Below are 24,943 nucleotides of genomic sequence, written 5' to 3'. Positions count from 1 at the left end.
CCCGTCGAATATTAAAGGCTTATCACAGGCCATCACCCGAGCTGCGAAACAATATCGAGTGTTCGCGTCTTGCTCGCGACCTTAGCAGAAGAATTTTGGATAATTGCTAACCTTCTCGAACAATCAGGCGCTGTTTCCAGTGTGCTTTCCTGACAGGCTTTGAGGCCAAAACCGAATGAATCAGAATTCAGAATAATAAAAAACACGCGTGGCAATATGTAGCTTGATGTAAGCTTTCAATAGGTTACTTCATTTCGTTTCAGCAAGTACCATGATATTTTAAATATAAAAAAATGTAACGGTATTGTCACGACATTCCTATCGAAAAAAATGTCCACTATAGGTATAGTGTATTTTACCAGCCACCATTTTGGTAGAGTATGGCGCAGGAAATAATGGTGGCGCATGGTGTAAGTCGCGTATGGTGAATGCTGAAGTGCCGGTTATGCTGGAGCGCGATACGGCGTCAGAACCACTGTGACGACTTGTCACTAAAAAACAAATAAAATGAATACCAATAGGTGTATAAAAAGCGATGTAGAAAGTGGCGTTAAAAACGACAAAACTCGCCACCACGAATAGAACAGGCAACCTTCGGAATCATTTCCGGACCCCTCCACTACGGCGTCTCTCATAATCATATGGTGGTTTTGGGATGCTAAACCCCACAAATCAATCAACCTTCGGAATCCCAGCTAAACACACTAATTACAATGTCATGCTGACATATGAACCATAGGTTGGTAAGAAATGTGTCGTATTTCAAACTCACCTATAATTTTTTGTTGCGTACTCAAGATAGGCAAAATCTGCACCTTCTACTAAAATTAGGTCATTTATTAAACACAAACAACTGCTACCTGTAATAATTGCCACTGCTATCATGGCAACAGCACTATTATTTTCCTAAAATTTAACACCGCAACAAAAAATACCAAGTGAACTGAGGAGCAAGTATAGTTTACCGGTGCTTACAGCCAAGTTTAATATCCGTTTCTCGCCGGTTCCAAGTGGTGACATCTGCTTATGCTGTATGACGTCTCCAGGCTAATTCGATAAATTCGCCCACACATTTGATTCAGTATTGTGGTGTTTTTCACGCAGTTGTGCCAGCGCACTTTTGTAGCTCCTTGATTAGCAACAACTATATAACGGCGTGGCCAAAACAAATGTAGTGTGCCGGAAAGATTATGCTATCATTTTGGTACACTAAGCATACACGTTGACAATCTGTGTTTTCACATAAGAACCAGAAAATTGCCGGCCAGTGCAGCCAGTGGCTGTCGTTGAAGGGAGGCGTACGTTCGCTGGAAATGCTAGAACTACGTCCCATCGATGCGTGTCGTTTCTTTCGTGGACACCGTACAGAATAAAAAAAATGCATCTGGTAGGTCAAGTGATGCTATGGCTGTGCTTCACTACCACACTTGCTCTTCAAAATTTTGTATGCTGAAAGCGAAAAAAGCCGATAACATTTTCATGGGCTCAGTCGGCAAGGCTCACTTTTGGTGCAAATCCTCGTGCTAAAACATAAGCGTTAAAATCAAACTTGCTGGGGCTCGTCTCAACGCGTGTCGAAAGTAAAAGAGTATACATTTTAGCGTCACACGCTCTTCGTTAAACTAAATGTACGGCTCAAGTAATTTAGTGTGCGAGAATCGCCCGAGTTGCGTTTCTAGTGTGCCGACATTAAGTGACCCCTGCATTCTGGTCTACCGTTGAAAGGGGCAATTGTGAAGTGAAGCTGATTTATTTCTCGACAAGTGCGCGGCTACGTAGCACATTTATTGTCGCTGCTCACAGCGGCACCTCTACTGTTCTAAGCATCATAACAAAGCAACAAATCGTACATTTCAAACTGATGTAAGTACGAGCAAGAAACATAAACAATCATAGCCGCTCTTTATGCACCAAAAAAATAAAGCGTTGTTGACACCGCAGGAATAAAAATAAATATGCCAGAAAGCATAATGAGCGGCGCTGATTGAAATACTACAATAAGTTTTTTCACATACTGTCATCTGCTCTTTCATAATGCCACCATCATCAACCAATTTTCCACCACGCCACTGTCATCAAGCTTGTTCACCAAGCCATCCAGCAAACACTTTTTGAGTCGTCGCCATGAGTCACCACTTTTCACAGGCACCACCAGTGGCTCGCCACCACCACCAATATCTGCCAGCATTTTTTCCACTCTCAGCGTCATCAGCCATTATGATTACTGCAGCTTCCACCATGTCCACTAGTATTTCCACCATATCCAGTATTGTTTCCGCCATTTTTAACAAAGATTCCAGCATCCACCAACCCAGGGTTTATAATAGGGTTATATGTTCCTATTTTCTAAATGTAACTGAAGCGCGTTTATGCCACTACAGAACTTGAACAGGACCTTTTTTGTTAAGTTAGGAAAAAAAGAGGTTTCATTTCTGTTGTACAGGAACTTGTACAACACTGCTTCTGGGGCCATAGAAATCTGATGGTGCACGCGTACGAGGTCGATGCTGCAGAAAAGTCTCGCGCCATGAAACTCTACCATGACATCGTGAATACGGGTGGTTAAAAGAGGCCACGCGGTGTCTCGGGTAGTGTGTCAGCAGGGCCAGTGTCGGGCAGGAAACATTGAAGCGGTGGCAAGCCAGATGGCAGCCAGAAGGAAACAACACTTTGAAGTTAGAACGTACCTACTTTACGTGGAGAGGAAATGGCCGATGCTAGATATGCCTGCTTTACAGGTGCCGAGACGATTGATGAGAAGGGCGAAGCTCCGCGGTTCAGGCGTATCCAGCGTCTCTGAGGGACGCACCCAGTTTCTCTCGTGAACGCACTCGGCGTCCGGACGTGCTTGGTGTATTTGTGAGGGACGCCAGCAGTACGTAACATCATCTCCGCTGAGCTAACATTGACCCGAAGAACAAGCGTTTGCAGCCACTGTGCAGAAGGTTCCTCTGAGGGGAAATCCGAAGTGTCTGTTTCCAGAGACGTCCGGAATAGCTCTTGGCACACAGCGTCAGCCGTGGCTTATTTTGTGGCCTTGACATGGTTTTGGCTTCCGGGCTCGCCCTATAAAGAAGTGCTATGGCAGTGATGCCCGCCAGGGCTAGATAATTCCCTCTGAGACCTGCCAGGCTGATCCTAAACAATCAATAAAGTTGGCAGGCAAAAGGGGGAAGAATCTACCGCCTGCTCAAGAGATCACGTCCCAAACTAGGCGGCCAGTTCTTTTTACACGTTCACCAAACCAGACATATAAAGACTTTTTCGAACGAGCTCTTTAACCTGCACGTCTGAATTTCTTCTGCAAAACACCCAAACGTTTTGCACAATCTCTCTCAAGTGTACAGCTGAGGTGTTCAAACTAAAAGAATTGTTTCAAGTCGTATGAATAGCGGTGCTTCCTCAAGACACCTACCTCACTGCGAATGCCGTCCTCCAGCTCAATTTCCAACTGTCAAATTACTTTTATGGAAGTACCCTCTGCAACCAAGGACACCTTTTCCACGCTTTTTGTATGGCAATCACTATCTGTGTTCACGATCACGTTTTGTGCTATATCAATTAAGCTATCCAGGAGCAAGCTCACCTCTTCCCTGTAGTAAGCCAGTTCAAGTTCATGATTCTGCTACAAGAAATCTCTGTGTGGCAGTTCACTAAAGGGCAAAGCCTGTTTTCTTTCGAGTAGAACTGGAGGCCTAATTCATAAGTCAACTCATTTCTGCGCTGAGTGCTTCCAGCGCCCGCTTCATCATGTGTTTCTGCTCACTCTGCATAGTGAACAGTCGAAAGTTCCACCAGCACGATCTGAAGATCTGGGCGCTTTAGTTAAATCTCAAGTAATAGCCTTTTTCATCGCAACGCCTCTTTTCCTCGATTGCATGAAGCTGTTTCGCTTCAGCCCCGCTCATTTGCTCATTGGCCTGCCGCTGTTTAATAAATTCCCAGAATTTTAGAAGCTCGCTCTCGCCTACATCTGAGACAAGTAGTGCATCAACAATGTGCGGCTTCCGTGTCCCCACGTTCACTAGAGATTCCGCGCATAGCAACAACATATCAGGCTTGCGTAGGGAATTCACTAACATGACTGCTAGCTCAGACTTCAAAATTTTCTTTCTATCTATTTTTTTATAGGTATCACCAAGTGCGAGCACGCGAAGGGGCAGCATGTTTATAAAAAACCTACTAGCTGCAAGCTCTAAAGTATCCTTGAAAGCTTGACAAAAATCAAAAAGGATACGACCAACACTCACGTAGCCGCCGTCACGGGTTCCATTGCGTTGTTCACGCTTCAGATGGCTTGAGTTCCCAGGTCCGCTTTAATCCCGCCATTGCCAACTAGTTGTTACGAAAGGCCCTACCGGTCTCTTAAGTAGCGTGACGTGAAGGACCAACGCCGTGCAGGGCAAAGGTAATATTTCTTTCAGTTCCTAAACTCCGCCGCTGCGCGTGATGCTTTCCATTGAGTGCCATGTTCCGGCACGCGCAACTCTATTTGCCCGGCTCGTTGAGACGCGAGCCCATGGAGGAGCCGGACTGCACGGCCAACGTTGCTAACAACGACAATGGCGTTTTGGTTATGTTCTTATTATGAGGGCGTTCGCTTTGATTTCCCGTGCATAGTCTAAGGATGTCAATGGCTGCTTTGCGTGTGTAGTGAGAAGTAATGCCACGTTGCCTGTGACCGGCTGCGTAAGCGGCTACGACTCTACCAGGAGTGCAGCTGAGAAGAGGCACTTTTTCAAACCACCTAACGACTTTTCGTGGCTTCAATTATGACAACACATGATACCAAGAAGTGACAGAGTGCTCGCGAACTCTTGTGTTGTGTGCTACCTTCACTTTCGATCGGCGGTGGCATCTTCTTTATTCCAAGAGACAAATGAAGCCTCAAGCATGACGCCCTACCTCGCTTGTTTCACAACTGTCCAAAATATCTCTCAATACATGTGTGAGAACGCAAAGCACCTGCCGTGAGGCTATCTTTTCAGCTTTAGCATCGAAATATTAGGGACAACGCCAAACAAGAAAATATAGCTCCAGACATTTTCGAGTATGAAAAAAGAGGCTTCTCTATGGCTGGCAGCGTCGCACTCGCTAACCCCCAGTCCTTCTTTGAAGAGCTATCGACATTGGCGCATGAAGGACGGCGGGTGCAAAGCTGGTAGAGTGAACTCCTTTGTTCTACTTTTGTCCTGTACAAACTGGAAGTAGAAAACAGTCCTCCGAACTGGTAACGCAGTGGCGTTCTCAAGCGATTTTTGTTTGTCAGTCAATGCAAATGGGTAGTTTTTATCATTAACTGTCTACACAGAAAGCTCAAGTATGAAGGTATACTCATTCAGCGACTTAACGTGCCTGCTCAGCCATGTGGAAAAGCTAAAGTCAGGTCAAGGCTTTTCTGCTAAACTTTACTCACAAATATTGTCCTTGTCGATAGTCAGTAAAGATAGTGAGACATGGAGACGTAAAACGTGCACCATGTTCAGCTTGAATTCTACGTGTGCAGTATGCAAAGCGCTTGATAGAGAGTTTTTTTATGTGCACAAAGAACTGTCAAGGGCGCAAACCAAGACCCAAGAGCAAATACATAAAAAAGCTGCGTCATAAGGTTATCCGAGCGACGCTAAAGAGATGAAACGGGTTGTTGAACAAGCAGTAGTTGACTCGGCGAACGAGAGCTTTATTTAGCGCAAGGGCTAACTGAACGCAAGCCTGCGATCACAGCAAGTCTTCTTCCTTTTCTATACTCGAGCTCCATGCCCACTGCCCTCGTTACAATCACCCCCGGCCGATGAGGGAGCCATCCTGGCGACCTAAGGACAAGTGTACACAGAAGGGTCATGGTATGGCTTGAGCCGAGAGATGTGTACGATTTCATTTCCCCGACGGCGCTTGTCCAGAGATGCATCCAGCGGCTAGACAAGGTAGTTGACAGGGGATGTTTGGCGTACAACTTGATAAGGGCCATGGTACCTGGACGAAAGCTTGTGGGAGAGTCCTCGAGGAGTAGAAGAAATCCAAAACCACACCAGTGAGTTCGGAGCAAAGCTGATATGCGAGGTTGACGCGTCGTGGCGATGTTTTTGGCGCGTCTGGTCATGTGACGTGAACGAACGAGCAAGCTTCCGACGTTCTTCAGCGTGTCCTGCTGCTCGAGAAACGGTAGTAATCTCTGAAGGGTCCGATGAATAAGGAAGAATGGTATCCATTGTTGATGATGGCTCGCGTCCATAAAGAAGGAAGAAAGGCGAAAATCCAGTGGTGCTTTGCGTTGCAGTGTTGTAAGCATATGTCACAAAAGGGAGTATGCTATCCCAATTTGACTGGTTGGATGAAGCGTACTTGGCCAGCATATCCCCAAGTGTACGATTAAAACGCTCTGTCATCCCATTAGTTTTCGGGTGATAGGCTGGGGTAGTACGGTGTATGATGCGACACTCGCTCAACAACGCTTTGATGACATCAGAGAGAAAAACGCGGCCGTGGTCGCTTAGTAACTCCCGAGGTGCTCCATGCCTTAAAACCAGGTTTTGCAGTATAAAACACGCAACGTCTTTTGCGGTAGCAGAAGGTAACGTAGCTGTTTCAGCGTACCGCGTTAGCTATCGATAGCGACCATCACCCAGCGGTTGCTACTCGAAGTATAGGGAAGTGGTCCGTAAAGGTCGATTCCGACACGATCGAAAGGTCGTGCTGGACATGGCAACGGCTGCAAGGGACCTGTGGCGTGTTGAGTGGGCATTTTGCGTCGCTGGCACGTAGGACAAGACCTTACGTAACGGTGAACGAAAGGGTACATACCGCGCCAGTAGTACCGCAGCTGCAAGCGGGTGTATGTTTTTAACACACCAGCGTGGCCACATTGCGGATCATTGTGGAACGTGGCACAGATGTCTGAGCACAGATGGCGGGGGATGACGAGCAACCACTTACGGCCGATCGAGCTGTAGTTTCTGCGGTAAAGCAGGTTATCCCGAATAGCGAAGTGTCCTGCTTGACGGCGAAGCGTCCTGGAAACTTGAGCGGGCGTCCGGTTTGAAAGAAAGTCCAAAAGAAAAGAAATCCAAGCATCTTTGCGTTGCTCGGAAGGCATGTCTGAAATGCTGATGTCCAAGGCAGCACTAGTGGAGATAGGCGAGCCGACAGGCTCTGAAGCCAATGGCGAACGTGACAGGGCATCGGCTTCGGAATGCTTCCGGCCAGAACGGTAGATAAAACGGTGTGATAATTAAGGAACGTTCGTCACTATGTTTGTTGATAGCGGACGAGAAAGGATTAACATGAACTTTTTATTTCATGGCATGAGTGGAACGGCTGAAGGCGCACAGATACGCTACCGTGTGCAGCGCCGTTCTGTCGGACGTCGCGGCCAACCGAGCAGTCAGGGTCGCAACTCCGGAGGTCCAGGATCAGGCCACGGCTCACGACGACCACACCCGGTAGGCCTCGTCCACGAACCTGCTCCCAGCCACTGCACCCAGGCAGGAGCTGTTCAGCAGGTCTCGGCCTCGGACCTTGAACAGACACACCGGAGCTCGACCTGGCAAACACGTACGGGTCTCACGTCCGGCTCAGGAATGCTGCCAGGAACTCGTCCTCTCGAGCGGCGCACCGCTTCCTCTGCCTTCGTGGCCTCAACCCTCGAGCTCTTTTTTCCGCACGTTCCTTCTTCTTGGCCAGGGCACCGCCAGGTATCCTCGGGTGCACACTGCTGCTCAAGAGCTCGTGACCCACGTCCGAGTCTGGCGCATCACTCGGCACCGCTCGGCGATCCTAGATTCAGCCAGCAACTTCCCTGGCACCTGGATCCTCGGCCACCCTGGACCTCACCTGGTTCTGTGCTGTTCTGTGCGCACTCCCGCGTCTCGCCCGGCAGAACGTCTCGGTCCTCCCTTGCCTATGTGCGACGCTCTGGTGACACCGGCGCTTGATGGCATGGGTGCAGCCACGAAGCAGTCAACCCGCATCGGAGACGCGATGCTCCATGCGGGGCATGGCCAGCCCGTCCAGCGAAGAGCGTGCGCCGAGACGCGATGCTCGACGCGACCGTGACCAGTAGCCAGGCCACGTTCATCGCTGTGTCGAACGGCTGACCGTGGAGACGCCTCGCCAAGATCCGCGATGCCCTAGGCAAGGAAGAGAACAGCAGGCCAGGCCGCGCCCCGAGATGCAATACTCGTGCCGGCAATGCCGCACCAGCTGGTGGTTGGACGGCAGCAGCGTGGACGGCCGCGTTCCCTGGCCGGAACCTTGCTCGCCTGTGTCCGACGCTTCGGCCCGCTGTCTCCCGTCTGCCGGTGCTCCGGCTCGTCCCCAGCCACACAGCTTACTGCCACGTAATGGTCGCTCGTGGCCCAATCGTGGCACGCCACCTCTATGGACCACCACTGGTCATCAGCTGATTGGTGCACAGTTGCCTCGTAATCGCACGTGCCTTCTTCTCTTCTTCATTTCTTGTTGTCGCCTTCGTGCCACCTGCCCTCCGCTCGTCTTCTTCAGTTTTGGTTTGCCGTTCTTCGGCGTCTTTAAGTCCTTTCCTTACACACGGATATCGAACTTCTCTAACCGCAATGCCCAACAAGCGAGCCGACCATTAGAATCTTTTAGTGAAGATAACCAGCAAAGCGCATGGTGGTCTGTTACAATATCAAACGGACGTCCATATATATAAGGTCGAAATTTTCCGATTGCGCAAATAATGGCGAGGCACTCCTTTTCAATTACACTGTAATTCTTCTCGGCTTTACTGAGGCTGTGGCTGGCATAGGCAACGACGTACTCGTCAAAGCCCTCCTTGCGTTGAGCCAGTATGGCCCCTAGCCCGACACCACTAGCGTCCGTATGAAGCTTCGTTGGAGCAGACGGATCGAAATGTCGGAGCATGGGAGGCGTGGTGAGGAGCCGTCGGAGTTCCTGAAATGCATCATCACACGCCTGCGGCCAGGCTGACAAATCAGAACTTCCGGCAAGAAGATTGCTCAAGAGGGCGATAATGGAGGCGATATTGCGGACGTAGCGCCGAAGTAAGAACATAGGCCGATGAAGCTTCGAAGCTCTTTGATGGTGGTTGGTTTTGGGAACGCCGCGACTGCATTAAGTTTCGTAGGGTCCAGGAGAATGCCGTTCTTAAAAACCACATGGCCGAGAATTACAAGCTTGCAAGTGTCGAAGAGGCATTTCTTCAAGTTAAGTTGAAGTTTCACCGTGGAAAAGCACCTAAAGACTTGCTCGAGGCGGCTGAGGTGGGTCGCAACGTCACTTGAAAATACCACAATGTCATCTAAATAACAGAGGCACGTTTTCCATTTCAGACCTCGTAAGACGGTATCCATCGTCCTTTCGAAAGTGGCAGGCGCATTGCAGAGGCCAAAGGGCATAACGGTGAATTCATATAGTCCATCCGGTGTTACCAAGGCTGCCTTCGGGCGGTCACCCTCTGCCATGGGCACCTGCCAGTAGCCGGAGCGTAAATCTAACGAAGAAAAGAACTCTGCTCTTTGTAGGCAGTCCAATTGATTGATTGATTGATATGTGGGGTTTAACGTCCCAAAACCACTTCATGATTATGAGAGACGCCGTAGTGGAGGGCTCCGGAAATTTCGACCACCTGGGGTTCTTTAACGTGCACCCAAATCTGAGCACACGGGCCTACAACATTTCCGCCTCCATCGGAAATGCAGCCGCCGCAGCCGGGATTCGAACCCGCGCCATATTGTAGGCAGTCCAAAGCATCATCGATGCACGGCAGAGGGTATACGTCTTTGCACGTCATCTTGTTGAGTCGGTGGTAGTCAACGCAGAACTGGATGGATCCGTCTTTTTTCTTGACGAGAACAACCGGTGAAGCCCAGGGACTGTTGGAGGGCTCCATAATGCCACGTTTAACATGTCGTTCACTTGTTCGTCGATGACACGGCGTTCAGCAGATGACACGCGGTACGGGCGCTGCCTTAGCGGGGCTTGTTGTCCGGTGTCAATACGGTGAACGACCACGGAGGTTCGGCCTAAGTCTGACTGGTCACGATCGAATGAAGAACGAAAGTGGAGAAGAAGATTTATATTCTCTTCGCGCTGAGTTGGTGCGAGCTCAGAGTCGATGGCATCAGACAATACGTCCAGAGCATCATTAGGCGCGTTGGTAGAAGTGACAGCACAAATTGGGAGCGAAACCGTAGAATTGGGTATAGTAGCCGGAAGAATGCACTCGTAAGGTTCGTAGCTTCCCAGGCGTTCTCCACGTAGTAGGGATGACGGGCTGTCCGAGGGATTTCACACATAAATGGCAGCGTTACCATTGCGAAAAATGACGACGGCAAACGGAATCATGATATTTCGATGGCACGCAGATGGGTCCGATGGCATAAACAACACAGGCGATTTCGGAGGGGAGGCACACGACAGCGAGACAACAACAGCTGAGAAAGGCGCAATGTCAACGTCAGAAGCAGCAAACACTCTACACGAAGCACCATCGTCGGGGTCATAGCACGGCACAGATAACGCGAGTTGAGAACGAGCACAGTTGACCAAAGCAGAATTTGACGAAAGAAAGTCCCACCCAAGGATAACGTCATGCGAAGAACGGAATAAAACTACAAATGTGACGATGTACATCGCACCTTGAATGACGACTCGTGCAGTGCACAAAGCTGAAGGCTGAATATGATGGGACGTAGCAGTCTGCAAAAATAGGTTGGTAAGTTGTGTGGTCACTCTCTTCAAGTTTCGGCACAGTTTCTCGCTAATTACAGATACGGCAGCTCCAGTGTCAACAAGTCCGTGCACCTTAATGCCATCAATATAGAGTTCGATTTCGTTCGGGGGACAGCAGTTAGGTCTTGAAATTTTTGTTGCCAACGCAGTTTTTGCCTCCGGAACTGCGCCCGTCAGTTTTCCCTTCGCGGTGGGCTGTTGCGACGTAACATCGGAGAAATAGATCGACGACGAGGAGAAGGTGAACGGCTTGCGCCGGATGGTCGGCGACCGGGACGTACGTCTAGAGGTGAATCGGCAGGAACGGCATATCGCGGCTGAGTGGGCATGGTGGGCATGTAATGTGAGGCCCCTGCAATGTCGTGAGAAGGGAAGCTGCGACGACGGCAGTGACGAGCTACGTGGCCTGGGATGCCACATGAAAAACATATCGACCGATTATCCGGAGTGCGCCATTGGCCGACGATAGGGGCACTGTTTGCTGAATAAGGTACCCTAAATGGTCGTGCAGGCGGCGGCGTCATATGAACGTTCTGACCTGTTTCATATACAGCCGAAGACGGGATGGTCAGCGAGCGGGAAGGTGGCGTCGACGAATAAACGTGGCGAGTAGCTTCGTAGATGGCCGGAGACGCTGGCGCACGTGGCTGAGCAAGTGCGGCTGCATACGTTAGTGGTGCGGTAACAGTTGGTGGAGCCTGAGCTGGCGGCAATGCTTCGGCAACTTGCAATTGAATGACCTGGCGAAGCGAAGGCAACATGGGTGCCATCGGCTCGGTAGTTCTTGTGATTATAGATAGCTGCCGGGCGACCTCCTCGCGTATGAATTGCTTTATGACTGGCATCAACGCAGAGTGGTCGGCGGTGTCATGGCGATAGTCGAGGGATGAGATGTCCGCGGTGTCATGAGCAGCGCAACGTGTAGAAGCGCGCTGCCTACGCAGCTCATCATAGCTTCGGCAGAGCTGAATCACCTCGGCGACCGTCTGGGGACTCTTCGCAGCCAGCATTTGGAATGCACCGTCGTCGATTACTTTCATGATGTTCTTGATCTTGCCTGCCTCGTCCAGAGCCGAATCGACGAGCTTGCAGAGAAATAGCACATTTTTGATGTAGTTCGTGAAAGTTTCATCTGCTCTTTGTACTCTGCCCCGCAAGCGCTGTTCAGCACGAAGGCGGTGGACAGCAGGACGGCCAAAGACTTCCGCGAGGTTTTTCGCCAATTCCGACCAGGTACTGAAATCACTTTGATGATTTCTGTACCATAGTTTTGCCACGTCGGTAAGGTAAAAACTCACATTTGTGAGCTTATCGGATGCGTTACACTTATTGACGGCGCTCACCATTTCATACTCGGCGATCCAGTTGTCCACATCTTGGACCTCTGTGTCACCAAATATGGGGGGGTCGCGCTGCCGGAGAGCGCCAGCGCAGAAGACAGGCACAGGTGCGAGATCTGGAGTAGCAGCATGAGATGGCCCCGGATCAGTCATTGTAGGAGGTCGTTGGAGTGTGCGGCTGCGAAGTTCCAGGGTGAGGACCAGATGTACCCACCACTTCCACCATTTGAAACGGGTTGTTGAACAAGCAGGGGTTGACTCGGCAAACGAGAGCTTTATTTAGCGCAAGGGCTAACTGAACGCAACCCTGCCATCACAGGAAGTCTTCTTCCTTTTCTATATTCGAGCTCCATGCCCACTGCCCTCGTTACAGAGAGAAAATCAGAACAAAGAGATGGTTGCTATGAAAAAACAACTTTGTAACGTTACTTAACTCCTTGTAGGGCAACGGGAAATATTTGTCCCAATTTTTGTTCCCCACAGAATTTCTCGTGAAAACAATGGGACGCATCAAGCCTATTTTTTCTGTGCTGTCATCTACATCGAGGTTTTTACACTTATGGTAAATCTCGTTTGGAAGCTATACAGTAGGTGGCGTTAGGTGTACATTATTTTCAAAATTGTGTTTTCCGTTTCATCGGCGGCACAAATTTCCGCATTGTGAGTCTCCGGAAAAGAATAATTCAAGATGACAAGTGAGTGTACCCTTTTCTGTGCTTCGAAAGAAATAGTTCCAGCAAGTAATAATCGGGTGTTTTCAACAATAGAAGCAATACTTACTCCTAAAAGCTTTTTCGAATGGTGCCAGGGCAAAAACTGCATGACGATGGGATAAGCCTACTGCCACCGCTGCCTGCATTCGATGTGTAGTGAAACATTTCACCAACTCTTTTGTTTTCTGTTTGCTTGTAAAAACGCAGGTAAACGATTGCTGACGCGAGAGGAAGCGCTGGAATTATATTTTAGCCTTCCTGACGACCCTACGTCGAGTGATTCCGACAGAGATACATATGAAGACTTCGCACCCGAGCTCGCTCCGCCCGATTCAGATGAGCAAAGCAGTGAAGCCGAAGCGGCGGAATCAACAAGGAAACCACAAAAGCGAAAGGCTACCTATTCAAGAAAGAAAAGGAGGCAGAAGAAAGTGCCTAGAATTTGCGACGAAGCAGAAGTCGAAGAGGAGGAGGTTGGGGCATGGAATAGCAGCGAACCGGATGCCGTCATTTGTGTTCCAAAAGTTTGGGACCCACAATACAGTGCAAATCTCCCGACGACACCTTGTGAAGCTTTTGCTCTTTATTTTGACGCAGGTATCATGAACACACTGGTGAGTGAGACAAACCGCTTTGCCAAACAGAAAGGCCGACAGCTTTGGAAAGGGCTTACAATTGATGAACTCCGTGCATACTTTGGCATACTTCTGCTGATGAGCACAAACCCCAGACATCAAATGTACCTGTACTGAAGCAGAGACAGTTTTTTCAATTGTCCTGAAATATCAAAGGTTATGTCGTTCCGTCGTTTTCAAGCCATTATGAACTGTTTGCACCTCACCGACCTAACCAAGGAAAAAAAAGAAAGGTGAAGAAGGGTACGACAGATTGACAAGAGTGCGTCCTCTCATTCTTGCACTGAATGAAAGTTTCAAGAGACAATACACTCCATCAGCGCACCAAGCCATTGATGAGAGTATGATACGATTTAAAGGCCGGTCCTCACTGAAGCAGTTCCTTCCAATTAAACCTATTAAGCGGGGATACAAGGTGTGGTGCAGAGCCGACTCTCAGACAGGTTACCTGATTGAATTTCAGGTCTACGAAGGTAAAGGTGCAGACCGACCTGCGAACGTAGGTCTCGGTGAGCATGTTGTGCTCTCCCTCATTGACCGAGTAGAGGCTGGCACGCAGCTATATTTCGATAACTTTTTCACGTCCACACGCCTAATGGAGGCCTTGAAAGAAAAGAACATTTTGGCCGCAGGAACGGTTCGCCCAAACCGCAAGGACTTACCTGACGAAATCAAACGGGATAACAAGCTACAGAAGGGACAGTATATCTGGCGTGCGAAAGGGAGCATCACAGCTTATTAGTGGCGGGACACGAAAAACGTACACGTGCTGTCCAACTTTCATCACCCCAGCGACACTGAGGACGTTGTTCAAAAGCTTTCTAATGGCTCATCTATATCCGTCCAGTGCCCAAAAGCAGTCTCCGACTACAATACCTGGATGGGCGGATTCGACAAGTTTGACCAAAGAAGGAACGCATACCCGGTGGTTCGACGATCTAAGAAGTCGTGGTACCGAATTTTTTACGTTCTGCTGGACGCAGCAATAGTAAATGTTTTTCTTCAAATTAAAGCAGTCAGTGAAATGAACTACCTTTGGTTCCGGCTCGTCCTTGGTCGCCAGCTGATAAACGGGCAAACATTCAAAGGGTCCAGCAATCGCCCGTACCGAGTCAACAAAAAAGGTGCCAAACATGGCCAGAAAATGGTAGGCGTTGCTGATGAAGTCCGATTTCTGGGAGCTGGACATCACCCTCAGAAGATTGCAAAAAGGAGGCGGTGTCGTTGGTGCTCGACTGCCAAGAAAGAAGCGCGCACCAACCTTCTGTGTTCTGTGTGCAATGTGCCCCTTTGTTCAACGTGTTTTGGACCTTTTTATGCCGGCCGAAGGTAACCAAGGAGCCCTCAAGGAGCATTAGTTCAACGTGCTTTGGACATTTCACGCCACCCGAATGTAACCCCGGAGCCCTCAAAGAGCATTGGGACAAATGCGTCCCATTTTTTGAATTTTAATTTAGCGCCAGTGGGACAAACGTGTCCCAGTTTTTTTTAAATAAAGTACTCGTTGTACATCCTTGAAATTTCTTTCAAACTACTTCTGTTGGCTTGGTTTGTAAAATAAGACAACCTTTTTCTGGTTTTTTAAAAAAAAACATATCCTGCCCTACAAAGGGTTAAGGTAACATTGTAAGTATGCTTCATGTTCTCCCTGAAAAGCAGCAACTGGCATTCAAAACGGCCATAATGGTTGCAAGAGCGAAGATAAAAAAGGGAGGCGTTATGAAAACCAACGGCTAACGACGCACCTCTTGCTGTAAATTTCTAGCCCAAAAGCTTATACCCTCATTTCAGACATGCAGCTGTTGCCGTTTCCTACTAAAGCCCGTCTACATCAAATCCTTACTGGTATATCCCATGCAAATTCGGGTGTAATTAGGTTGCACCAAGTATCGTTAAGCAGCACTTTCAGGGTAAGAGCCACATCTGAAGGTGTGGCGTTCTACTTGTCGATATGGTAAAGCTCAAGCAGTCTGTGGCCTTTAATAAGGTGCCCTGCAAAATGGACGGGTTCGTTGACTATGGTGACGTAGCAACCTGAGCCACAGATCAACTCATTTACCATGGACTAGATCTCAAGTTTGTGCCACTATTTGGGTACTGGATGCAGCCGATAGCAACTTCGCAAAAAAGTAGCAGCCAATGGGAAGTTTTTTTTTTTCAGTATTCGTGCTGTGTGCTGTGCTTGAACTGCACAGAAGCAATGCCTTAGTTCTTGCTATCATATGTGACGGAGCTGGGAATAACCACTCAATGTGGACCCAGCTTGGTATATCGGAAAAGCTGGACTCTGCATGTCATCAAATCGAGCGACATTGGAAGCTTTCTCAGAGGAGGTAGTTCATTTGTGATGTCCCAAACATCATAAAATGCATCATAACCTATCTGATGAAGCATATTATCGTATGGTAAAAAAACTAAGCTGCAAATGTTTTGAATAAGATTTCCTATTTCCAGGTAGGTTAACATAAGATCAACTTTGGCCACTATGTCACGCTGTTAGACACAAAAAAAAAGACCTACGAGTCGTGCCAAAACTAACGCAAGCCCATTATGCGCCTAACAACGTTCAGAAGATGAGTATCATTCTTGCCACCCAGGTGCTTTTGCCTACTAAAGTCTATGCGTGTTACTTGCTCATTATTCTGAACACACCTGCGCTTTCTTAACAGCTGTTCAGCCGTAGAACAGGAGTTGGCATTAAGCTGTGCAGAAGAGCCAAAGTGCCAGGCAAGGAAAACTCTGAAAGCACCTAAACATTCACCAGGATGATTAATGACCTTTTCGAAGCTTTGAACATCAAGCTACCATCGAGAGGAGTGAGGCACCACTCGAAAGAAATACGGGTGATTACTGGACCCTGATTCACCTAATTGGGCCTTGAACGTTTTTGAGTGTTCGCATTGTTCAGCATGTCAACATGATGAAAATAATATTTTCATATCTTAAAATGTTTCTTCGAGATGCTCAACATAAAAGAACAAAATTCAGTCTAAAATAACCTGGAGATTTTTGCGTCGCTGCAAACAACACAGTCTTTGGGAGTTGTTTACGATAGACATCATTTAATACTTGTTCACTCTAGGTGCCCTCTCTGTCCTTACGGGTAAGTTAAATTAAGACCCTTGCAGATAAGCGGGTCATTTTTGTTTTTGCTTTGTGCATTTTGTTAGCACATATCTGTGCAACTCAAAGCCATACATAGTGTTTCAGCGACACTTCGGGCTGGAACGCTCATTTGTAGGTGACGATTCTCACCCGACTGTTGCCAACTTCAGTCAAATATTCCGCCTCTTCAGCATGTACACACCGATAAAGAGAAGTCTGCATGGTAGTGTGCAAGGTACACATGTTCTGTGCTCATTAGTGTTGCTCACACACACGGGAGCACAAAGAATGCCCACCACGAACAGAAACTCCGCCTGCACGACATAGTGCGATTCAAAATGATGAGGATCACCACTGCTTTTGCTGATGCATCTGAGCAAGGACCAAGTGACCATGCGTATTAAAGGGGTGATGTGGCGGACGCTGTTGTATAATACCTGTATGGTAACGTCGTACACATGTTCACCAAGCATGCAACATGCCATCTCTGCATAGAAGACATCAGCTCCGCTACGCCAGTGCTTGCTTCTCACAGCTAATTACCTTCCTACAGGAGCTTCAAGAGAAGCACTTTAAAGAATCCAACACAGAAGATGTTGAAATATATGAAAATAACAAACAAGATAACTACAGTTTGTCTGGTGAAGAAGGGTCTCTGTGAGGACAGATTTTGGAAAGTGTTCGAAGATTTGGGGGAGCACCAACTTTCTCGACTTGGCTGTGACCAGCACGCTAATGCCTTTACGTGCCAGTTGTTGAACGTTTTCGTCAACAACCGCATGGTTTTCTACTCGCACGATGTGGACCGCCATCTGGGACGTAGCGAAAAAGTGGCAATAGCAAACAAAAAGGCGTGCCTACTGTGCTAAATCATACAGAAACCTGATAAGATTCTTAGTGTTCTTTGAATGTGTGATTTACTCATGCTTGTGCGTGAAATCAATGTTTTTCAGGCCGTTCATACTTATGTTTGCTGCGGCCGCTGCAAAGTTAGGTGCTAGGCTGCAGTAAAGGTAAGTCAAGCGCTTTTAGTCTTTGTCTTCTTCTCAAGTTCTCGCTGGTCGTCCGCCTTATTAAGACGCTCATTGTTCAGCAACAAGCACAAGCAACCACGCTTGCGAGTGGCGGAGCGTGTAAACGTTAGGCGGAAATATTCTAGCCATTTCGTAGCGAGCCTGCAGCCGAGTGTTCGCAGTACGAGGTAATCGGAAGATCGTAAGCAAAACGGGTCGCCCACTCAGCTTTTTCTGGTTTTCTGAATAGCAAACATTTTATATATTATACATGAGAAGTTTTAGCCGAAAGAGCATGAAGAACCTACGGACAACATGCGTTACCGCGTTGAACTGCAGAAAGAGGCTGCGTGTTTAGCCAGGTTTAGCTGCGAGTCGACCTGCCAATCGTGCTGACTGTGGCGGCAGTACCACCTCATGACAGTAAACGGAGAGGCGTTATGTTTCGGGGGCGGTTCAGGCGGAGTTTGACAACTGGAAGAATCTAGTAACGCTGGTGCAGGGAGCATCCAGGCAGTGTCAAGGTAAGAAGCAGCCAGATGAAATAAAACAAAACAATGAATATACAACATGCAGGCCAAACCTGGACTATGAAGTAGTTGATGGATAACAGTGAGGTATGGTTGCTTGGTTGAGGGCTCGATAATCACCGCCGCGCCGCCAGTCTTTAGGTGTAGACTTTGGCACTATTTGTAGTGGGAATATCTAAGGGCTAGCTGATGAGTGCATTATGCCGAGATAGAGCATTTGCATGAATTCTGCGATTCTGATTTTCGCTTCTGGGAGGGACGGGTGGTGTGGGTGTGCGTAAACCAGAATCAATAAGTGAAAGACATTATGCTTGACGACACCGCCGATTGGCGGCCACATCAGCTCGGGGAACTCGCCTATGATAGCCGTAAAATGGGCGTTACCTGGTAGTATCAGGAGCGTAAGGCTGAGAGGCGGATACTCAGATGACCTTCCGCAGATGTCTTGTGAGACAGGATCCTGTAAGCGCCGGTTTAGTATATCTAAAAGCAGTCTAAAGGGACGCAAGACGCCTGCTCCGAGGATAGAAATTTGTTTACGTTAGCTACCTCAGTTATCCACGTTAATGTCCTCTTAAAGCCCAGACCTAGCAAAAAAGAGCAGTGCCCGTACGTCGGTATCGTCGTGTTATTTACAGCCTGCAATGACGACAAGTTCGGGCCTTTTCAATAGGCTGACGACGCCGGCAGCATGCTCACTTCTGCCCTAGTGCCGACGAGGAATCAGGTGGCTTTATCGCGTTAAGCGAGGAAGAAGACAGATGGGTGACTTTCTGCTAAGCTGGTAGCACTGTTCGACCATAGTGCGGGCTCGGTGCGTTTTCCAATATCTCGCAAAGCCGCCAACAGTTCCGTGCAGTTTCACCGAATGTATGATGAAAGCACCACAACTGTCGCTGTCCTTTAGCACACGACCGTGTTGTTTGCCTTCTGTTTGACTGTAGTGCTGCGGCGGGGCGAGCGACACGATAAATTTCTGCTCGAATCTTACTGCAAGCTGGGAGACGGCAAGACTTCGGCGAGGCTTTGGCAAGCACTGTGGCAACTGCTGATGGAGTGACAGTGAAGAGTCGGTCAGCTAGTTCGGCGATCTTGTGAACCTCTATTTCTCCGGAAGATATGACGACTATTTGAACAGTCGAGGTCAATCTTGCAAGAAACGCTCCCGTACCAGGTGGCCGTGGAGACTTGTTACACTGTCTGCTAGCTGCTCCATCCGGCGCAACAGTTGACAGTCGCTTACTTCGGCCTCACGTAGTAGCTTCAGTAGATTTTCCGGCTGCGAAGATGTGAGGTGGAGAACCAGTTTCTCATTTAGCACTCGATACGCATCTTCTGCTAGTGGGGCAAGCAGAATGCTGCTCTTCCCACTCGTTTTCGCGGGTGGATTGAGTGCGACCACGCGGTCATATTTGGTGGCGTCCGTGGTGATGCACCGAGTGGTGAACTGAGCTTCTACTTGAACGAGCCAAAGAGCGTGGTCGCTGGTCCAAAATTGAGGAAGTTTTATGTGTAACGCAGCCACTGTCAGGCCAGTAATTGTCGGCACGGGCCACCAATCGTCGGTACTAGTGAGGGACACAGACAATAAGCCTGTTGCTGATAGTCTCGATACCAAAGAACCTTATTGCTCGTTCGCCTCTGTATACTTGCGCCCAGTTCATCTTTCCTCTTCCTGTCCGCACCTTTGTTGGTGGTGCAGGGGGAGGGGAAGGAAGGTTGGTCTGCGACGCGTAGGCAGTGCCACCTCCTGCGCCGTAGCACACTTAAGAGTTCACCCCACTGTCTACTATAACATAGCAACTACTCAAGTGAGGCCATATGTCCCTTCCATACATCGCCGCAATATTTTCTACCAAGAGTATGATGTGGAGTGTGGTGGTAAAACGTAACGCATCATTTATAGCACGAAAAATATGGGACACAGGACAAGAGAAACAACGAATAGGAGCGCTTACTTCCAACAAGATTTCTTTTGAGGAGCATACACGTATATACTCTCGAAGTGCAGAAAAACAAACAAAACAGCCAAGTAGCCAACACCTGACGTGCACCCCTTGCAACACGTGCGAATGAGAACCACTTTTCTATGACACCTAAATTATTTGCAAAAAAAGCCATGCCTGCGCGGAAGGCGCAGCAAAGTCACAGTGAAAGCCTGAAGAGCAGCCCTGCAGAGGATTTTCTTAAAACTTTTTGGGTAAATGCTAGAAGCGCACTTGTTCTATACCAACTATGCTACAAGTATTCGTGTTTACAGCGAAAGTTCGTATCAGATCAATTTTGAGGTCACGAGCAGTTGCAAGTTGTCTGCCGCCGCCACCGCCACCGGTGTCCGCAACCACCTCGCGCAAAATTTAAAAAAAAACCTTGCACGCATAAAACACAGTAGGAGATGAACCCGGGTCCGCTGGGTACCAGCCAAGTATTCTACCACTTAAATACGCCGGTGCTTGTAAGTTGTCAAACTTGCTTTAGGCAGGCATGACCTAGCCCCAATGGCACAGTGGGGCTCGAACTGCGGTCCTCTGGGTGCCAGCCTAGTATTCCACCACTGAGCTACACCGGTAGTTGTGAGTTGTTTTCAAACTTGGCTTAGGCAGGCTTGACGTCAGGAAAACAATCACGTTATTACGACTTCTAAAGCGTTTTACAACAGCGAAAGAACAACGTGTCGTCGCACAATGCAAATAGCGCAACGATTGGGCCGTCCAATCCTCCAACCTATCTCAAAATATTGTTTTTGTTGCCCTAATAAGTATGGCGCATACCCACTTTAGCCTTAATTCCTCATTGTCGTGAGCCACTGCATGGACAATTGGCAAAAAATCTTTGCAAGTGTTTAGCGGATACCACGCTTCTCAGAAGAATGACAAAAAATAGCATAGCGAATGCGGGCCTAGTACCCAAAAGCTTAATATAATTGCCCGAGTGGGTACCAAGCAAGTGTGCTTGCATTAGTTACCTAATGACTGTTTTGAAAAGGCTTTGAATGGCCACTCTTCTAGCTTTCGCTGTGACTGTGCTGCGCCTACCACGCAGGCCTGGAGTTTTTTGCATATTAGGCCACCATTCACAGTGCTATCATTTGTCATTCTTCAGAAAAGTGTGGTATCCGCCAATACTTGTAACGAATTTTGTGTTGCTTTGAGTGGCTGACTATAATGAAGAACTACGCATAAGTGGCTATGTGGTATAGCGATTGAGCTACTCAAAAGGTTTGACAATTTTGAGCTGACCAGCGCAATTTGTAGATCGGGGCGTTCACGAACACGTCTGCCAAATTCGCAACACTGCATGCCACGGAAAAAGATTAACGCTGCTCCCCCTTCCTTTCGTGGGTGATCGCCAAACGAATGAGGGCATGACGTGCAGGCACGAATGGCTCTACGTACACGAAAGTGCAGTGTCATGACGATAGTTATAGCGCGAGAACAGAACGACGACAAAGAGACAAGAAGGACACGAAGGACACGAGTGCTATTAACTAGTGAGGCACGGCCAGCAACAGAGCGCACCACTGAAAGAAGCTCGGGTGCGGACCTCTCTCGGTCGACGGTGAACTTCGGACCTAGGGTGAGGGTGTTGTGTACGTAGTCTGAGAGGACGACATCACTGCAGGAGTGGACCACACCCGATTGCCGGGGCTTGGTTGGGCACTGCGCACGAAGGTTGTGAGCTCACGTGACCACAAGCTGTTTGCACTGTGTTCAATTTGGTCGCAGTGCTCCCGCCATTTTCTTTTCTTCACTCCCGGTGTGAGATCTGTTTGTTGAAGCTGGACATACAGGGCGTCACGGTACGTGCGCTCTTGTCGGTGCCATTCTGACCGAATAATTTCGCACACCCGTATGTCATGGCCGATAGAGGGGTGGCAATCTCCAAACAAGGCTTTAACGTCCAGAGGCAGGTGCTTGGTGCGAATTCAGAAGGTAAAGGTGCGCGCATGGCAAATTGAGACTGCAATGAGAGTTATGAGGACTGAATGATGAATAGAAACACACGAAAAAGAGCCCGATTAGCTAGAAATGTACCTTCGAAGTGCAGCAGCTTAGGCTAGTTGGTATGACATGACAATAGTGATGGCGCGAGAACAGAACAACGACATTGTGTCTCTGTGTCGTCCTGTTCTCGCGCTATAACCATTGCCATGTCATACCAACTAGCCCAAACTTCCACACTTCTCTAAGTGCAGTGAGGCTGGTCCTCTTCGTAGACGACTTTGCCCTGACGTTGCCAACAGTGGCACGTGACATGGCGAAAATTATTTAACATGACATGCCTAGTTTTATGCAAATTGTAGCTTGAAGAAAATAATAAAATAAATCTGTAGATAAAAAAGGAGACGCAGTAAGCGAATTTGCGTGTCTTTTTTTCTTTTTTTTCTTGTGAGTAGCAACGAGATGCGGGGCTGATATACCGGCGTTTCACATGCGTTCGTGTCCCCGCGGTCAGTGCATCCAGCAGACAATAGCCGTGGAAGCAAAAATAACGCTCCTACAAGCTTGCGCACTCATTGTACTCATCTATTCCACCGGGTTCAAGTCAGCGTTTCCAAGCAATCCCGCAGAAGCGGGCAGTACACCACGCTGGTCCACAACAATAACAACAACAAAAAAAACGCCGCTCGTGTGTCTGGGGGCTGGACTTGTTCTGGCACGTCATACGCACGTGATTTCTTGGTTAAATGGTGGAGAGACTAGGGAACAAAATTGGCTTGTGAAGCCTACGCGAGTGAAGCGGCAAGGTTTTCGAGCTTGCCTCCTCTCATCCTCGTTTCTCGCCGCTTCGAAAAAACGTGTTGTCAACTCATTATGAACTTATTGAAAAAATTTGACAAACTGGTCCTCATCAGACACACAACTTCTACGGTCCAAGTAAAATTTGTTATGGGGCCTGGTGAGTGGCCTTTTAATGGGTGATAAATAAAAACATTTGGTAAAGTTTTGGAGGATTGGATGGCCTACTCGCTACGCATTTCAGATTGTGTGACGCGTCGTTGTTCCTCTCCTGTTTTGCAACGCTTTATTACTCATGTTAGCGTTCTTCCTTTTCCGGTATCAATCCTGCCTAAGGCAAGTTTGTGGAAGATTCCCGAGAAGCAGTGTAGCTGAGTGGTAGAATACGGGGTTGGCACGCATTGGGCTCGGGTTTAAAATTCACTATGTCACCGCATGTTCTTGGTGACTTCTATTGAAGCTTTTTTTGTCATTGTGTGCGATAGTGGTTAGGACACACGGGCGGGGACGGTGGCGGACAACTGCAACGCTGCGCGTGATCCGTGTCGTTCTCATAACAGGTTTCTCTGTAAAATAGAAATGAACCACAAAGGCACTCAGGTAGAGACGATTTGTAGATTATGGCTGAACTGCGTGAGCATTCCCACTCTTGGGCTTTGTGAAAAAAATTGCTCTTCCTGAGATATTAAGATTTTCGCGAATGACAGTCTTGTGCTTATTGACTTTTTCGTTTGTTTTGTTTTGCATTTAGAGAGTATATATGTGTACGCTCTTCGAAATAAATCCTGTTCAAAGTAAGCACTTCTCTTCGTCAAATTCCTTGTCCTGTGTCTCACATTTTTTGTGCTACGAGTGATCATTTACTACTAGTTGCACAACCTCTGTCATCCTGACATCCGCACTTCTCCACGCCTAGTGAGTGACCATTATGTTTCGTCGTCAACGTAACGGGACTACTGCTCCTTGGCATTCACGTGCATTACTTGTCAGCCCACCAAAATTACCCTTCACGTCACTTGGCCCCTTAGGGCACTCCCCCGGTGATCGCAATGGTTTCAAAATATCCACATTGGCACTATTGGCTTTTTTGCACAAGTCAGACGTTATCGCTATTGCCTCACAGCCATTAATAGCTACACACGATCGCCCGTGATTTGGCAGCCCGAAAGGCTCACCGCAGAAGCGCCCTGTATGTGTCTATATATAAGTGACCCTCTTTTCGTTCTCGTAAATGTATGTATAGATACTCAGTATTTCATTTTGCATTGACAGCCACTCACAGGAATTATTATCGAAAATTCGAGCACGATTCAGCTTCGCCTTTAGGAGCAGATCACGATAGCTTATTGAAGACTCGTGCGCATCACCTTTTTAAACTGCTGCTCTGCTTAGGTTCTCAGAGGGTGCCTAAACCATGTCGTCAGCAATTGAACGACATTGTGTAACATTGCCCGTTTCAAACAGTCATTGAATGCATTTTGTAATAATAGTTAGGTGACCCCTACGCCATGTTTATTCCTTTTACAAATTAACCCACTATGCGTAGCGCAACACGCAAACCCACTCAGCTGTTTACATTGATGATGCTTCTGCTGCTGCTAGGGATTAAGTTCATCTGAGTGCATCATAATAGGTGACTTATTAAGACACCGATGGTAAAATGCAACGCGGTTGTTGGTACTTACTAAATCACTTTGTGCCTGGGATAGCTCAGCCTTGTGCAGAGAATTGAGTAATCAACAAGAAACAAGTGGAACAACACTAGGCGAGAAGTATGGATGTGATTAACTTTAACGACAGATGAGTTTTGAGGTATTGTCATGTAAACCTGTGAGTAAGGCATCAGTGAGAGCAATGCTCTCGACGTTCACCACCAGACGTGTACACTGAAAAATATAGATTTTGGAACGAATCATACATACTTCTACACGAGAACAACACACAGCTCATGGTACGGAACGTCAGTTCTGCAACAATGCCAAATGTGAAAATTATGTACTCACCTTGCGCTTACAGTGCTCACGAAGCTGCTGCTCAGTGATTTTGTTCCGCGCTCCAGGTGCCAGCCGCACCCAGGCACACAGTTCCTCGCCCAGCCTCTCGTCGGGCACACCGACCACGCTAGCCTCTTCCACCGACTCGTGCTCTGTAGTAC

The 24,943-nt window shown here is 48.1% G+C and overlaps 1 protein-coding gene across 1 annotated transcript in view; it reads right to left on the bottom strand.

Annotated features, from left to right (window-relative positions):
- Nucleotides 1-24,943, bottom strand: part of LOC119174058 (putative acyl-CoA synthetase YngI) — a 584,783-nt gene that overhangs the window by 35,048 nt on the left and 524,792 nt on the right. Inside the window, exon 15 of the mRNA XM_037424838.2 lies at nt 24,792-24,934. Within this exon, the coding sequence (XP_037280735.2) occupies nt 24,792-24,934 (143 nt within the window). The remainder of the gene's footprint in view (nt 1-24,791; nt 24,935-24,943) is intronic.

This window comes from Rhipicephalus microplus, chromosome 5, assembly GCF_043290135.1.
Source record: "Rhipicephalus microplus isolate Deutch F79 chromosome 5, USDA_Rmic, whole genome shotgun sequence".
Lineage (NCBI taxonomy): Eukaryota > Metazoa > Arthropoda > Arachnida > Ixodida > Ixodidae > Rhipicephalus > Rhipicephalus microplus.
Note: the sequence above shows the minus strand (reverse complement) of the source record. Positions and strands in the feature narration are given on the sequence as shown.